This window comes from Rousettus aegyptiacus, unplaced genomic scaffold (genome assembly GCF_014176215.1).
Source record: "Rousettus aegyptiacus isolate mRouAeg1 unplaced genomic scaffold, mRouAeg1.p scaffold_m13_p_1, whole genome shotgun sequence".
NCBI classification, from domain to species: Eukaryota; Metazoa; Chordata; class Mammalia; order Chiroptera; family Pteropodidae; genus Rousettus; species Rousettus aegyptiacus.
The window spans coordinates 107,464,498-107,482,010 of record NW_023416284.1 but is presented as its reverse complement, the minus strand read 5'-3'; the positions used below and the strand labels follow the sequence as shown (position 1 = coordinate 107,482,010).

The following is a 17,513-nucleotide window of genomic DNA, read 5'->3' as shown; positions in this document are numbered from 1 at the left end:
TCAGACTCCACATAGTTTCTCTTTTTTATTTTTTGCTTCTCTCTAGCTCCTGCATTCTTCTGATTTACTCATTTTCACTTGTGTCTAATTTGTTTCATCCATTTCATTCACTTTTAGCTTCAATTACTATATATCTTTTATTTCTAAAAGTTTACTGCTTATTCTTTTTTTCTTTCCATAACATGGAAACATTGATTTTTTTTCCCCTTTATGATAATAGATAGGACAGTGATCTCCAAACTTAACCATTTGATATATTGCATAAATACACACACACACACACACACACACACACACACACACACACGTGTATATATATATATATATATATATATATATATGTTGCTTTTTAAAATAGTCTTTAAAAAGTTTTCTTCTGAGGTCATGCCTCGGAATAAATATTAAATCTCTGTTAAATTTATTATCTTTTTTAAAACAAAAACAGACAGGTTTGTCAGGTGTCCTGTGTAAGCCTCCCAAACTAGTATCACTGGGGTCATCTCAGGTAAATGTGTCTTCCCCAAATAAAAGATTTTAAAAGGACTTGAGTGTAAGCTAACTTCCTCTTTTCTGAATAATTTTTTGGGGGGAAACCTCACTTTACAGTTAGGCTTCAGCGATGTTGGAGTTTTTTTGTGTGTCTCATGGCATTTCTCTGTGCGTATGTCAATAGCGAGGGAGTCGGTTGCTTTTGTTCAGCTTGCTGCATTGCCAGAACCAGAAGTCTGTATTTTTTAGTTTGAATCTTTTGAAGATTTCTCATGCTACCTTATTGGAAAGATGAAAGAAACCGAGCATTTGATGGGATGGGTATCTTCCTCATGCTTTCTAACCTCTCTGTAATTGTGGGGTAAATGCTGCTGAAGCTTCTCCCCTGACAGGCACCTGACAGGCGTTCCTCTCTGGGCTCCGGCTTTGAAGGGCCTCAGCAGAACCACAGAGCAGTTGCTTTGGAAACATTATATTCCAAACTGCCTTGTTGTTTTTCTTTCCCTTCAGGCTTTCCTAAAATAGATACGTTATTGTGGGAAAATAGGATTTGGAAAAACACTTAACAGATCTGGCAGTAGATTATCTGATTTTATTTTAAAAAATTATTTTCTTTACCAAAATACTTCTAAAAAGATATTTACTATTCTGCTTTTTCCCATTTAACAGAGGTACAGAGAAGTTGAAACATGTGGTAAGATTAATACTTGTAAGAAAAGCCTGAGCACTGGCTAAAATATTTCTTACTCTTAGATCCTTTACAACTGAATTTTTTTGCTTGGAAGGAAACCTCTCAGAGAGTGGAAGCTCCTACTCTGTTACTTGCCCCTCAGTTTATCTGGCACTGCCCTGAAAGAATGCCATACAGTTGGGCAAATTGAGAGAAGGCTGCATCCCCAGACAGCCTTCCACTCACCTCTCACACCCAGGGGAAGAGGAAGGGATACCTTCCGGTAGAGAGGCAGCTTTGGGCTTGGTCCAAAGCCCAGCCTGACTTCTCTAAACTGACCCTGCACCTTTGGTAACATGGCTTGCAGCTGGTGTAACAAGGAGCATGTCACTCTACAGTCCTCAACCAAAGCAGACTTAGTCTGCAGAGCCAAAGTCAGTAAGTAGGCTGGAGATCTCTCTCTTTAAATTATCCAGAAGGTGCTCTGGCTGAGGCTTCTGTATACTCATAGAGGCAACACCACTTTAGACCTAGTCATGGGCCTTCAGTCATGGGAAGCAGATATAGCGAATGTCTGGCTAGAATCATAGCAAAGATTTATATAGTGCCTGCCTTATGCCAGGTACTGGGCTAACTCATTTAGTGTTCATAGCACTATTACTTTCTCCTTTCTGCAGAGGGATAGCTCTGGGGTGGACCTGGGAGCCACATCCGTACTCCAAATCATTGGATCATTACTGCCTCAAAATGCTAAGTCTTAGCTTGAGGTTTCTCTCTCCTAGCCACTAACACCGCTGTGAAATATAAAACGAGTGTTTCTTACTGGATATGTGGAAGCAAACTACCTGAAACTACCTCCCAGGAGGCCTGAATAGCAGAGGGCCGGACCTAGAGTCCAGGGAGAAGTGCCAGACATACCTGTTTCAGGTTGGGCTGAGAACAAACTGTTTCTTTGTGCTTTTCCTAAAGACTTCTCTAGTGTACAGAACTCATCCTTAATGACTTAACTAAGGGTGTTTCATTCAGTTGTAACCCAAGGGTGTTCCAGGACATAATAAGAAATAAACAGTTTTGGAGGTTATGGGTGTAACAGTATCTTAGTGGGCATCCATATGCTCTGAATGTGAAAGATTTGAAATTCAAAACCACATGCTTTGACCTGACCCTATTCCATAAAGGCACTGCTGAGATTGGCCAGCTAAAGCCTAGCGGGAATAAATACTTTTAATTTTGGAGTAGCTGATGATTAATTTTAAACCAAACATCTGGTGAAGATAAAGATGCAGCTTAAGGTCTACTTTTCCACAGAATTCATCATGGATAGAGTATCCATATGCTCTTACTAAAGGTTCAGAAATAGGCAAAGAAAGTGAAAAGAGTTAGGAACTGCTTTTGAGATTGCGTTTGGACTGAGAATCAGGATTCCTGGGTGCCTCCAGTGCCTCCAAGAAGCTGTGCGACCTCGGGCTACCCTACCACTTCTCATCTCTGTTTCCTTATTGAAAACATGAGTTTCTGCTAGTTCTATAAAGTACACACTTGGAGATTCACACAGAAATAGCCAAAAGTTGTGAAAATATCAACCCTAAACACATTTTGGTGGATTGCGCAGAAGTGTTCCTCGATACATTTGAATGCCAGTATGAGTAATCTCTGTTCTCATTGGCTCGCATTCCATTTCTGGTCAAGGGGTAATAGCCACACAGCTCGTAAGCCCTTATCACTAAAGGCAGCCAGCCCCTTTCGGAAAAACGTTATGTAGTTACTCTGATATCTTGGGACATTGGGGTGAATGATTGATAAGGGCCACTTAGGATATTTTTCTGCTTATTCTTTGTTTCAATTGACTTTGTTTTCTTCAACTTCTTAGGCACCGTTCCAGAAGGTGCCATTGAAGCGGTTATGCTAAAGGTTATGTATCTCATTGGTGGTTAAATGTGGTGTTAGATGAGAAAAGTCAGCTCTCAGCATTAGAAATGATTCACCCCATGAACTGTATCATCCAGACGCAGCTGTGATGCTCGCCTGACTTTTCTTCTTTAAATGAAAAGGTGCAGAAAACCACCTTTAGGTATTGAATTTGTCTCCTAACAAGAGAAGAAATCTTCTCACTCAGCTTGAATTTTATTTAGCTCTTCACCTGCTTCTGAACTAATTAAAGTTTGCTTTACTCCAAGGAAGAATAAAGCACATATGGTTTTCAGTAGTGCTATTTGTATCTTGATTACTTGGAAAAAGCCAGGCAGGATAAATAATGCTCCCTCGGAGAAGCAGGTGCTGTTGGAAACCGTCTGGGTAGTGGAGAGCTGTTCATGGCAGCCCTCTCTTCCAGGGGAACATAGTCCTGCCCTTTTGGGGGCTGATTCCCAGAAGCCCTAGGTAGAGAGACCTGTCCTTTCTTTCAGCCTCCTGAGCCCTCCCACTTTGGGGCGCCTGTAGTAGTACTTGATGAATTTCCAGGGACTGACCAAAACCACTTTTTGGAAAGAAGGCAGGCCTGAGCCCTGAAGGGAAACAGTGGCTGAGGTGTCTTTGGCTAGAGCATCATCTCCTCTCCTAAGGTCCTCTTGGGACTAGAGGGAAGACCAGCCTTCACGTTGAAAGCCTCTGGGATCTGTTACTCAGAGGCCATACTCCTCTGACAGGGGAATGGAGGGAGCAGGACCATTTCATGGAAAATTGTTGGGAATCTTAGATGAATAAACCTTAACTCAGATCCTTGGTCCTTGTAAGTTAAATTATTCTATCCCTTCTGAAGCCAAGGGTATTTAAGAGTTGAACTTTCTATGTCATCAATATGACATTTGGTGAAGACCGGTTTGCATCTAGTGAACAAAATTCAGATGAATATTGTCATGTTCAAGCCTCATTAAAGTGCTTTCTTGTGTTTCAGTTGCTCCATTTGTAAAGCAGAAATAAAGCTCTTTTTTTCTGCAAATAAAACATTAGGCCTAGATTTGGGGAACAAAGGCACCACCTTGAGCTCTTTGTCATTAGTTTAGCAAATATTTATTCAGCACCTCTCGTGTACAGGTGCCCGTGCTGGATTCTGTGGATGAGGGAACCACAGTCACAACTTCCTAGAGCTTAACAAAGGGCTTTAAACAGAGCACATGAGGAAATAAGTACGAGTCATGGCAGGGTGAGCTTGGAGAAAGGAGAACAGACTTTAGAACAGAGTGCTCAAGGGAGCAGTCATCAAAAAATTGAATTTGAACTTTGAAGGATAGATAGGTTTTTAAGAGCTGGAGGTGGACGTATGTGGTTGCAGAGGGCATTCCGGCTAAAGGAAAACAGGAATGGTCATTGCTAACATTTACGTGCTTATCCTGTGCACCAGGTTGGATAAGATAGGCAATACGCACTTCAGCTCACTAACTTCTCAACCTTAAGAGGCAGGAGTATTGTTTTTATCCTATTTAGGGAGTGAGGAAACTGCCGCCCAAAGAGATTGAAATACCTTACCCAAGATCATCTAGCTAAATGTGGGAAAGCTAGGATTTAGCCTTGTTCTGGCCAGCACCCAAACCTTGCTCTGCCCCATAGTCGCTCTGTGAAGAACAGAAGTGTGTCCTGCTGACTGCTGTTAAGGGAGGGGTAAAATATCAACTTAAAGGAACATTATGGAGGAATGCGTGCACCTGATTACTGTGCCTAGGATTTAGGGTTTTGTTCTGAAGTCAAGGATGAGTCCCTGAAGGGTTTTAATCACAAAATTCTATAGTTTGAGAGGCACAGGGGCCCAAGTAGAAGTGCCAAGTGGCAGCAGCGATTGATCAAGTGAGTGTTGTAGTGAAGCCTGGCAGAGCTCGTGCAGGACCGTCTTATATAAGGTAGAGACACATGGTGGACTCAGGGCAGTGAGGTGACCCTGAATGAGCAGCTTTCAGTTTATATACCTGCTTTATGCTTTAATATTGAGTAAGTTCACCACCCAAGACCTAGGTCTGAGTTCTTTAGCCACCAAACACAGGTGTTTTAAGACAGGTTTTAGCTTTTTTTTTTTTTCCTTATGTGGGGAAAGGCAAATGGAATTTTAGGTTAATTAAGTTTGAAGAGTTGAGGCAATCCCACCTGGATTCCTTCTGAAAGACTTAAATAAAGGAGGCATGCATCAGAGAGTACCTTCTCCTAGGGTTAACAGACCCCTTAACCTGCGCCCGCCCTTGAGGTCGGGGCATCTGTGGGATTACAAGGAAGAATTCTCATCTTCCTCCCCAGAGAAGTCCTTTGCTTTCCCCCACCCCTGCCAAGGTAGGCGTTCGTGAACGCAGTCATCCATACCTCTACACACACATATACCAGCCGTCCTATGCTAAAACTGGCAAAAGAAAATTAATCCAGGGTGTCTTAGGACACCATAAACAAAAATAGCAGCTGGAAAACAGTGATGGAAGGTCATAGAATTTTAGATTAATAAGATAAAATTTCAAAAAACTCCTAAGAACAATCATGTTAGTAAATTTTTAATTTTGCCCATATAGCTATTGTCTTAAAGTGTATTTTAAATTGCACAAGTTTATCTTTATGAAAACTTTGCTATGTCGTTCTTATTCTCATTCGTGGTAGCCCTCTGAAAATTTCATCAAGAACCATCAGTTCCCTTTCTGTACCCTCCAGCCACAGAGGAGAATTCATCCGTTCCCTCTTAGGGTAGAAGGAAGGGCAGCGAACATTGCGCCAATGCACTTCCTTCTCTCTACCTCAGGGCACCTGAGGACATGCACACCAGCACCCCACCCACCTCCAACTACACTTTGGACTTGATTCTTGGAACTTCTGTTAGGTCTGCATGTGGTCTGCTTAACTGGCCACGACTTTGGAGAGTGACATAAGACTTAAAAGATACCGTACCTTCTAATGGGTGCTGGTCTTTCAAAGAGCAGATAGTGCGTGGCCTGTTTTCAAGAAGTCTTAACGTAGACATTGTCAAAAATTAGAACAGAACCTTTAGAGATATTTAGTCCAACCTCATCTTTTTACAAGAAAAACAACCAGCGCCTAAGGGAATTAGCCGCTTGCTTCAGCACTGGGCCTAGATGGAGGTGGTTGCCTAACCAGCCCTGTTTCCCAATCTAGGGTGCTTTTCATCATTAAATGATGCCTCCCCTCATGTGTATTTTAAATCCTTGTGCCGGCCTTTGGCCATGTTAACTCTTAATGCTTTTTTATGTATAGAAGGTGACAAAGCAGAAGGAAAACAACAAAAAGGAAGTTCATAGAAGAACCATAAGGTCCTAGGGTGTTTACACCCACTGTCCGCATTTATTTCTGAGGTCAGACTGGGTAGAGGTTTAACAGTTTTGTCTTCAGAACCATGTAGTCCTTTGCTGTTCCGTGAAGGAGACTTGGTTGCTCAGCCAGCTAAACTGTGTTCATGGCAGGGGGATGGGGGATGGGGAGGCAGGGAAAGGAGGCTCTGGAGCTCTGAGTTCTCAATTATACCTTCTCAAGGCACCAGTAGGCGAATCATTTCTTATTTGAAGTTAACTAGCATGAAACCAGTGGTTCCCACTCCTAGTTGCACATTGGAATTACCTTGACAGCTTGGTCTTGACAGCTTGGTAAAAGATCCCTCAAAATGCTGGTTTGTGGTATGGGGGGAGGCCAGGCATTAGCAATTTTTAAACGCTCACAGGTAATCATGTTAAGCAGCTAGAATGGGAGCCACCAATTTCGACCAGTGGTTCTCACACTTCAGCTGCATTAATCACCAGGAAAACAACCTATCACACCCTTGGGCTTCACACCCAGAAGTTTCTGATTCAGTAGGTGTCTGTTACATAGGGCTTGAGATTTTGCATTTCTGACAAATTCCTGGGTGATGCTGATGCCACATTATTAAATTCTCAAAGAGTATATGATCTAACACTCAGAGGCCCAGCCCTGATAGTCCACCCCTGAGTTTTGATTCTGAAGGTCTGGGGTGGGTCTAGGAACTTGCAGGTCTTATGAGTTCCCATGTGATGCTAATGCAGGTGGACTGGCCAATGCACTTTGAGACCCAGGACCAGTCCCTTGTGTTGGATACTAGGACGAGATCAGACACAAGGCAGGCCACCTCAGATTTGTCCCCATCTGGTACTTATTGGCCACCAGAGGGAAAGCCGCAAGGAAAACTCTGTGTCACCCTAGGCTTCAGGAGGAAGCAGGGAGCTAATTTACTCTGACAAAGAATAGCATCTCATAGGTGTTTGTCTACAACACAGACAGTGGACACGCACAGGGTGGCAAATGAAAGCTTCCCTCTGGACTGTTAGAGTGGGTCCTTAGGTCTCATCTAGCCAGGCATCCTCGTTGTGTGCAGACTAGCAAACTGAGGCCTCCACAGTGAACTAGTGATACTGCAGATCTGTAACCTAGAGCTTGCACCCCAATTCCAGGGTTCTTTCTGTGACACCACAGTGCCTACTCTGCTGCAGGTGAATTCTGAGGAATGGGCACAATTTCCTCAGGCTGCAGAGGTCTATTCATGGGTCCAGGGGATGACACAGCAACAGGAAATAATGAAGACAATGGAGCAGGGCTAAATTATTCCTAGCTTGCAGCAGTGGTTCTCGAACTGTGGTATCTAGTCCAGCAGCATCAGTATCACTGGGGGACCCCATCATAGTGGCCTGCCACTGGATCAGAAATGCCCACCCATGATGCATGTTTTAACATGCCCTTGAGGGGATTTTGGTGCTATACAAGTTTGAGAAGCAGGGACGGAGAGAAAGCCTGATTGTGACATGGTGATCTTCCCTGAGGCCACTTGGAACAGGCCTGGGAGCCTGTGATTAGATTGGTAGGGCCTTGGAATTGGCAGGGCATTTGTGATAGCCTCGTGAATTGAGGAATCTGAAGGAAGTCAGCTTGGTAAAGCGGCATCTGTGAAGGCTGGAGCCTGGAGTGACTCCCAGGTCCACCGCTTGAGACATTGAGACTTAAATCATTTAAGCTTAAACTTTGTTCATACTGTCCTATCATTATGTTTTTTGCTCAGAGCAAACTTGCCTCAGCCAGCCCAAGGTCAACTTTTATAGATTCTGAAAATAATGAAGTTTAATCGAATAGGTCTTTGCATGGTTCTGATGTTATCGATGATTAGCTTTTTTTTTTTTCTTTTTGTATTTTTTAGTTGGTGACAGCAGTATGGGAAGGCAAATACAACTTCTTCTGTCAGGGCACACGCAGCGCAGGAGAAGCAGACATGAAGGTATTGTCTCTTTTATTATTTTAAGTAGTCTTTTTTTAATAAAGAAATTATATACGAAAGACAAAATGACTTATAACCTCACGGTCCAGGTAATCCCTGTTGACATTTTTAAAAGAACTTGAAAAAGCTATGTACACACAGTATGAAAATTTGAACATGAAAGGTATAAAATGAAAATTAAAGTTTCCTTGTCTGCATAAGTCCTGTTAACAGTTTCCAAGGGGGAAAATTGCATGTGTTATCAGTATTTATGCTGTATTTATATAAATGAAATCAAGAATAATGTCTTAAACGCTGTACTTGTTCCTCCAAGATACCCTCCCGGTACTGGTCTTTAGATTCGGACTTCCATTCTTGAGTCTTTTGATTTTTACATAAAAGGCTGTCATTTCCTAAGAGCACCTGTATGACATATTCATTTGGGCAGGGACCTGATACTGAAAGTTCTGATTCCTTCTTTGCCTCGTGTCCTGTCACCTGCCCCCATGCCAGCACCTGAAATCAGAAGTGCCTTTCAGGTGGTTTTTCTGTACTGATGGCTCTTCAGGTTCCTTCCAAGGAAACAGGCAGACTGCTGAAGGACCTTGGGAGCCGATGGGGCACCCAGGCCTATCCAAGGCAACCTGGGCTCCTAGGATGTTAGCAAACATGTCAAAGGCAATACTCCAGAGAAACATTGATGCCCCCTTCCTCGTAGGTTATCCGTGTCCTTTGGTGGTACTACTTCTCCAAACTCATAGAATTCATGGACACCTTCTTCTTCATCCTGCGTAAGAACTACCACCAGATCACGGTCCTCCACGTCTACCATCATGCCTCCATGCTGAACATCTGGTGGTTTGTGATGAACTGGGTCCCCTGCGGCCACTGTAAGTCTCATGTAGTGGGGGGATTTGGGAACAGGTATGAGCAAAGGGGCCAAACTGAAACTAAGACTTTTAGAAAAAGTGCCATTTCCTTAAATTTCTAGGTCAAGCAATTGAACTTTGTGTCTGGGATGCTTTTAATGATAGTTTATGTGGCATAGGTACTCAGTAAGCTGATGAAACATTTTTCTACTTTGGTAAATGCCCTGTGCTGATTTGGCAAAAAGAGAAATAATTGGTTCCTAGCCTGGGGCATATTAAGAAATAGGGACAATGTCAGCCATACCGGGTTATTTCTAATTCTTGTTTCTCTATAATTTGAAGATGTTTGATGGGCAGGCTGGGAAGATGAAGCCACACCATTGAATGAATGCCAGAGAACAAGGCTAATTAATGAAATTCAGCTTTAGCTAAGTAGTGCATTAGGAAGCCTGCATATATTCTAATATAATGACCCCCATGTTTCCTGAAATGTGTTTAGCAGTATGTCTTCTGTGACAAGCACCAAAATTTAAAGAAAAATAAGAAGGATGTGTGGGTGGTTTGGGAAAGTTTGTCATCTGGAGCCTCTTAACTTTCAGAAATTAAGTTGTCACCTTCAGGTTCATCCTGGGAGTTCTAACAGATGTCCTAATTAAAATCCCTATCATCCATCACTGACATATCTGACCGAGAACTTTTGAGGCTGTTCACATGTTTTTACCTTTGATTAATGTGGCCCAGCAAGAGTCACATATAGAATTTTTTCTCACCATCATGAACCTCATGAGGTTAAGTGACTTAATTTTCTAATAAAAACAACATCTCCTTACATTTGAAGAAGGCTTTAAATTTTCAAAGAATTTGCAAGATGACAGATTTTAACTAGTATTACCCGACCCATGGAAACAACCAGATAATGGACATGACTTGTTATGCCAGTTCCTATCATAGCCAGAAGCACAAACTTATTTTCTGACCCCAGCCTTGTGCACCTCTGCATGTAAAAAAGCCAGATAGCTTCGTTTGGTTTGCCTGCTATGGGAAAGGAAGATAAAGAGAGTCTAAAAAAAGAACTGGTGGTCCTAACCAAATTAAAAATTATGTGATGAAAGATGGGTCTTTTATCTCTAAGGAACTGAACTTTCAACTGTATTATCAATAAAAATATATGGCCTCAGTACTGCAGCCCTAGGGAGTAATTAGGAGTTGACTTCAGAGGCCTCTCCGAACTTTAGCCAATGTGTAGAGATAGCCATCTTTGAACATAGTGCCCATCGGCTGTCTTCCCCAGGCCTTCACTGTAGCAATCTGAGGCACTTGGGCTTGTCAAGCAAAGCAGCTGTCTCTGGGAGTGGGTGGGGATCTGGCAGCAAAGATTTTAGGTGCCAGAGTGGAGCAGGTGGTCTCATGGTTCCTGTGTAAGATGTCCACCTGGCAGCTACAGCTGACCCTGGATTTAAAGCATCCCGATGGCCACCTGCCCGAGTGGAACCTGAATGCCGATTACATATCCATGTAGTGCTGTGCAGTGTTTCCCAGCCTCTGTACAAAAACATGTTTTTTTGCTTTAAAAAGAATCTTGGATTTTGTTTTTTTATCTGTTATGTATAAAACACTGACGTATCCTTCTCTCCATACCTTCTCTCCTCCGGCAGCTTATTTTGGTGCCACACTTAACAGCTTCATCCATGTCCTCATGTACTCGTACTATGGTCTGTCTTCGGTCCCTTCCATGCGTCCATACCTCTGGTGGAAGAAATACATCACTCAGGGGCAGCTGGTGAGTGACTTGGCCTCTTTCCCCAGCAGGCGCTACCGGGGGTACACAGAGCTCTTCCCTGGGGTGCTTATGCCGCCTTCCCGGCTTTATTGCTATTTAATAGCATCTCAGATGTGCCTTCCCACCTTCCTCATTTGATCCCATTAAAACTTCATGAAGTAGGCAGAGCAGAGAATTTTCTTAATTTTAATTGATGGATAAACTGTGCCCATGGGTGTACAGTTGGTTGAGTTGCAGAACAAGCCCTAGAATCTAATTTCCTGACTTTAGGTTCAGTCCTTTGTCCTTGGTTTGTGCACAGAGCACATGTGCATGCGTGTGTGTGTATGTGTGTCTCCATATGTGTTTTCTAATTATAATCGAAAATCCAAAGTAAAAATTGTTTATCTGTGTGCCCGGGAGTTTCAGAAGATGCTGCGGAGTGGCATGTGTCCAGGGCGCTTATAGCCTATTAGGCAGTGAGGATATTTGCTAAGGGAGGTGCTGGGTGACCTCTCAGCCCTTGTATAGTGGAGCACCTATGGGCAAGAATAACACTTGGCTGTGCTTCAGATGACAGTCCGCTTCCCAAGGTTTACCATGCCAGGGCCACCCAGCAACTGTTTGTACTTGGTGGTTATTTTACCCCATCCTTTTCTTAGGCTTTCTCCAATTGTCAGTATGTTATAGATCCCTATTCCCCTGCTCGTGAATTCTTCCATGAACGAATCATTAATGCCGTAACTATTAATGTAAACACTGAAGTTTGTTGAGTTTTCTAGTGTCAGGCACTCATGCTAAGTAAGCAGTTTTTAACAAATTGTTCTAATATCCTGATTTCATGTTGTTATCCCCATTTTGCAGCTGAGGATGCTGAGGCTGTAGCCCAAAGCTAGCTGACTGAGGAGCTTAGACCTTACACTCTTAGCCGTAGCCTTGCCTAATTAACATATTTTTCTAAAGAAACCAAACTGATTTAGATCCCTCCCAAGTCAATTGTGATTTTTCAGTATTTAAAAATAACAATATGGGAAGGTGGACCTGAGAAGATCTGAGCTACTCGTGTTTGACATTTCATTATCACCTTTTTGCCAGTTGCTGTACATTCCTTGCTCATTTTTTTCTCACCTGCCTGTGAGGAAAGATCATTGTTCTTTAACCTTCTCGTTACACTTGAGAGAAGTGATGAGATTGGTTTGTACCACACAGCCATGGCCCTATGGAAGCAAAATTTAAAAGAACAGAATGCGGAAGTTAGTCTCCCATTAGGCTCTGCCCTTTGAGGAGGAAGGTCGCACCTAGTTTGCCTTGATTTATTTTAAGGACCACTTCTAGTTGTTTATCAACCTTGAGTACTCACCTTAAGAAAGAGAAGAAAAGAAGAAAAAAACAATTCTTTATATAGAAACACTGGTAGCTGGGCCAAAACTCCAGTGGGCAGAACCCAGCCTTCTGCTGCTATTTCCTCTTGAAGATGCACCCTGCAGTAGCCACGCCTATTTTAACATCTTTTTCTTGTTTCTCTAAGCACTTCCACAAGCTTTTTGAGATTTACTCATCAGAAATATTCTATGGGCTTAGGACTATATCCTGATCAGAGTTTAAATGTACTCATCAGCCAGCACCAAACCAAAAGCGTACACGGATGAGGAATAGGAAAAGTGTCCAGTGGGACTGTACATTCTGCAGTGACATCACCGGTTCCCTTACACATACCTCATACCCTTTCTTCCTCCCTTTAAAAAAAAACAAAACCCGGCACCTCTCTGTACTGTGTTCCTGAAGTTTGTGTGTGTGTTTTGTTTTCTTGCCTCCAGCTTCATTGAGATATAATCGACATATAACAATTGTATAAGCCTAAGGCATACAGCATAATTTGTCAATAACGTATATATTGTGAAATTGTTATGAAAGTTTAGTTAACACATCCATCTCAAACAGTTAGTTCTTGTATGTACATTGAGGACTCTAAGATCTACTCTCTTAGCAACCTTCAAACATACAAGATAATATTAACTATTGCCTGAATTTCAGGGAAGGTGGCTTAAGGAACTTAGAGGGGAGGAGGAGAGCACATGTAAGATAAATACAGAAAAATATGTAATTTGGGATAAATTGAGTGTATGCACTGTGTTCGTGGTACCTACAGAAAGGTTAATAGTGTTAATTCACAAACTTCAGAGATGCCAGGTAGAAGCCCATCTGGCATGGCATCTTGTCCGCGGGCTGTTGCCTCACTGCTCAGCTGTGTCCCCTCTCCCTCACCAGCTTCAGTTTGTGCTGACAATCATCCAGACCACCTGTGGGGTCATCTGGCCGTGTGCGTTCCCTCTTGGTTGGTTATATTTCCAGATTGGATACATGATTTCTCTGATCATTCTTTTCACAAATTTCTACATTCAGGTAAGTCTCACTCTTCTATGGCAGTTGGGATTTGGGGCTTTATCAGCAAAGGCCCTTATCTGTCCCTTTAAGGGGTACTTGTGGAGCCCCTGCTTTGTGCCAGGCACTGGGCTCTAACGTAGTCACAGTGTAGTGATGCCCCTGACCTCTGGAGGGCTGGGTCACTGCTGGCGTAGAGGATGCTAAATCTGTTCCAGATCTCCTAAGTTCTAGATCTTTGGCCAGGGAGGCTTGGGATTTGTGTAGAAGAGCAAAACTGTTGAGTAGGCTCCTGTGTTGCTTCCCCGTGCGGCCTGTGGGAGACACGTGACAGGTGATGTTCAGTAAAGTCTCACAGCCTGAACTTTGTGGCTAAATTAAATGTCTGAAGAAATTTCCATCACAATCTATCAGCTATAGATAGAAATCTGCCCTTTTGTTCCATTTTCCTCACATATCCACTTCTCAAGTTTGGAGGCTCAGGTTATTTCCAAGTGCACGATGTAATGCAGGTTTTTTGCTCACAGAAGGGTCCATTTAGGGCAGATTATCTCCTGTGGAACCTGACCACTTTGTGGCCACTGCTGATTCCCCTGCCTCCCATCGCCCCTGGATGACGTGTGTTCCTCCTTCAGTGGGCAGTGCCTGGTTCCACGGCAGGCACAAGAGGTCAGGAGCAAGGACAGAGGCCACGGATACAGAGGCAGTAAAGGGTGGTGGTGTTTAGCAGCTACCTGGGGCCTCAGCCACATTCCCTCTTCTTTGTGCCCACCTGTACTTTTATCCACACATACCTGGGCGTGGCATATTTGAGTCAAGTTCATGTACTGCTGGGCTAACAGTTTGTGCTACACTTTGAGTTATTCACCATGTACAAGGGGGGTTAAAGAACAGGACCTGACGGAGCTGACATAATGCTTAAACTGCTTTGAGCAGCATGGCACTTTGTACGTAAGGCCAAAATAGCTGCTGAAGTGATGAGCAAATCTTGTAGACAAGAAGGGTGAGTGGTAGGAGAGGTACTGCAGAGTGGGAGAAACCAGTTGGGCCCCACAACTTCTATTCCCTACTATCTAGATACTGAACGGCCAAAACAATAAAGTATAAATTCAGTTTCCTACTTAATTTTTAAAATAGTTTTTGTGTTGCAGCCTACGACTCAGTGAACTTACCCTAGACAAAGCTTAAAAAAACAGAAGAGTGATTGAAACTTGTGGCAAAAAAAACCAAAACAAAACATTTTCATATTGTTCAACTAGTTTCTTCTTGATAGCATTTGGTCCTAAAAGGAAGCTAGGCCTAGTGTTAGGGATGCAGTTTCCCCAAAGAGCTCCCAGGTCATGTGCTCCCACCTACCCTTGTGCATTTCAGACTTACAAGAAGGGGGCCTCCCGGAGGAAAGAGCACCTGAGGGACCACCAGAACGGGTCCGTGGCTGCTGTGAACGGACACACCAACAGGTTTGCTTCCCTGGAAAACAATGTGAAGCCAAGGAAGCAACGGAAAGATTGAGGTCGGAGAGTTGCAAACCTCCAAACCACGTCGTCTGATTGTAAGCACAGTATGAGTTGTTCCAGATGCTTGTTAACAGCTGCTATTACTAGTGCGGCCTACAATAGTGTGATTCGTGTAGGACCTCTTTCATCAGTTCAAAACCCCTAGAAAATGTATACAGATTAGACAAGTAGGCATAAGATTTTTAACATTTCTGGGCTCTCACTGACCCCCACGCTCAGATTGCGGAGGGGACGTTATTATAGTATATGACACTGCTGTTGCCTTATTAGTTATAACATGATAGGTGCTGAATTGTGATTCACAATTTAAAAACACTGTAATCCAAACATTTTTTTTTTTACTGTAGATCATGCATGTGATTGTAAATTTGTATAATGTTGTTACGGTAGAGAAACACACATGCCTTAAGATTTAAAAAGCAGGGCCCAAAGCTTATTAGTTTAAATTAGGGTATGTTTCAAGTTTTTATTCATTTTTAATAGCTCTGTCTAGAAGAATTAAAGACCGTGATTTATGAAACTAGTGCGTGACACATAATTTCAAGTGACTTGTACATGTGAAATCAGAAACGGCACCTTCAGTTTTATAATATTGGCTTTAAATCAGGCAGGCTCAAACCTAGTGGGACAAACAGGCAGTTTAACTTTTTAACAGATCTTATTTTTTTATTTTGAGTGCCACTATTAATAATGTATAAAGGGGGGGGGGAGGTGCTCTAAAGCAATCTTGGTGAAACTTAAATATATATTCTTTATCTTCAAGATTTTAGGAAGTATGTAGGATGAGTAGGCCGTTTTTAATTTCTAAAGTGCTAAATGTTTTTATACAGGAAACAAAGTCCATTTTTCTTTCCACTCTTGAGAAAGAGGAAATTACTTTTCAAGAGAAATGATTAATTATTTACCATTTGACAGAGTCCTATAGATGAGCAATAGGGAACTGGTTGCCAGGGTCCAAATATGGATTGATTTCTGTACTGCTATCTATTTTGACACAAACTTCCTTTTAAAATGTGCCTAGCTTACCAAAATTAATAAAGGGGGAAAAAAGGACCTTCCTTTAAAAATTTTAAGGTAAAATTAAACAGATAGCTACAGCATAAGAGAACTGGGAAATTGGATGGAGATTTTTTTTAACGTAAATGTAATAGCACCTGCAATTTTTTTTCTGCTTAGAATCTAAAGATTTGTTTAGAACCGCTTGTTTAAAAATAATAGGCTACTCATCATAAAATCATGTCTCACATCCTTGAGGCAGTGGTCAAACAGATAAAGAGACTATTGTGTGTGTCATTTTAAAGTGTCAGAATTTAGTCTCTGACTACCTTCTCCACTGGGGAAAAAACTTATTCATTGAACCACTCATGACACATCTAGAAGGTCATTGACAATGTATAGACTAATTGTTGGTTTGATATTTATGTAAATATCAGTTTATCATGCTTTAATTTTGCACATTCATATAGGGAGCCAGCTGGTTCTCTTACTAGTCTCGTGGGTTTTCTGTTTAGAAAGAGTCACAGCATCTGTTTACATTTACCTTATCAAATCTAAAATGTGTATATTTGTAAATGTATGTCTTCCTAGGTACTAGTTTGTGAAAGTCTTTACCTATTTCAGAACAAACTATAACATTCAATAGTGTACTGTCAAAATGTGCTTTAGCTCATCTGGATATACCCATACTGTTAAATAATGTCCAAACGTTAATCATTAAAACATTTTTGATTACCTGGCTTTGCATTTTACATTGTTTTTGTGCTCCCAGTTATGAAAAATGGGAAAATCCACTTTCTTCCCCTTCTAGGAACTCACCCAAATAGATATAAATAATCCAGCTTGAAAGGTTATAGTTTTGCTCAGCTCACATGTGAAGGGATCCCCACGTAGTAAGACATGGTGAGGGTTCCGCCCTCATTCTTTCCTCTCTGCCTTTTCCCAGTTCCCCCACTAAAGGTCTCAGCTCTGAGCTTACTCCTTTTTCCTTCTTGCTTCACTCCCTCTCCCCATACCCCAGGCTGTAGAGTTACTTTCCTAGCTCTAGACCAGAGGTTCGCACATTTCTCGTTAAGAGCCATGTGGTACACGTAGTTTGCTGAACTCTTACTCTTAGAGTAATAGTGGTCCTACCTTGGTCCCAAAGCTCTTTGACTTTCTTTGCCAAAGATCATTTCATGTCACAGATCCTGGCCCCTCCTCACCTACCCTGTGGTGGACTTTCAGGTCCATCCATGTCCATAATAGGAGGTTGACATGAATGGCCCGTCCTCTTTCCACCTACTTCATACCACACAGTCCACAGTGTAGGCTTGTTCCTGACTTTTGAATGCCTTTTCGTTGTCAGTATCACCTTTAAAATGTCACCTGAAACTGCATTTGGGATATTATCTGAAAAGTACAAAGGACTATTGGGAGTTTGGTGGTGGTGATTAATCATATCCTTTCTTTCCCCTCTAAGCCCTTGAACAAATTGAAAAAATAAGACATAGAAGTCAAACTAATGGAAATCAAAATAGCTTGTCTCTTACTAAGAAGACTGTTTTGGTGAAGCTAAAATTGCAACGAGGCTCTCTCAATACCCAGGCTAATAACCCTACTGACATAAACTTTACCTGGACTGCTGCTAGCCATGACAATGGTTTATGACCTG

The 17,513-nt window shown here is 42.2% G+C and overlaps 1 protein-coding gene across 3 annotated transcripts in view; it reads left to right on the top strand.

Moving 5' to 3' along the window:
* ELOVL5 (ELOVL fatty acid elongase 5) overlaps nt 1-16,600 on the top strand; it is a 68,031-nt gene extending 51,431 nt beyond the window's left edge. For all 3 annotated transcript variants that reach the window (XM_016153873.2, XM_016153872.2, XM_036218861.1), the window contains exons 4-8: nt 8,280-8,357; nt 9,055-9,226; nt 10,861-10,985; nt 13,233-13,367; nt 14,718-16,600. In XM_016153873.2, coding sequence (XP_016009359.1) covers nt 8,280-8,357; nt 9,055-9,226; nt 10,861-10,985; nt 13,233-13,367; nt 14,718-14,858 — 651 coding nt within the window. In that variant the 3' untranslated portion in view covers nt 14,859-16,600. The remainder of the gene's footprint in view (nt 1-8,279; nt 8,358-9,054; nt 9,227-10,860; nt 10,986-13,232; nt 13,368-14,717) is intronic.
* The last annotated feature ends 913 nt before the right edge of the window (nt 16,601-17,513 follow it).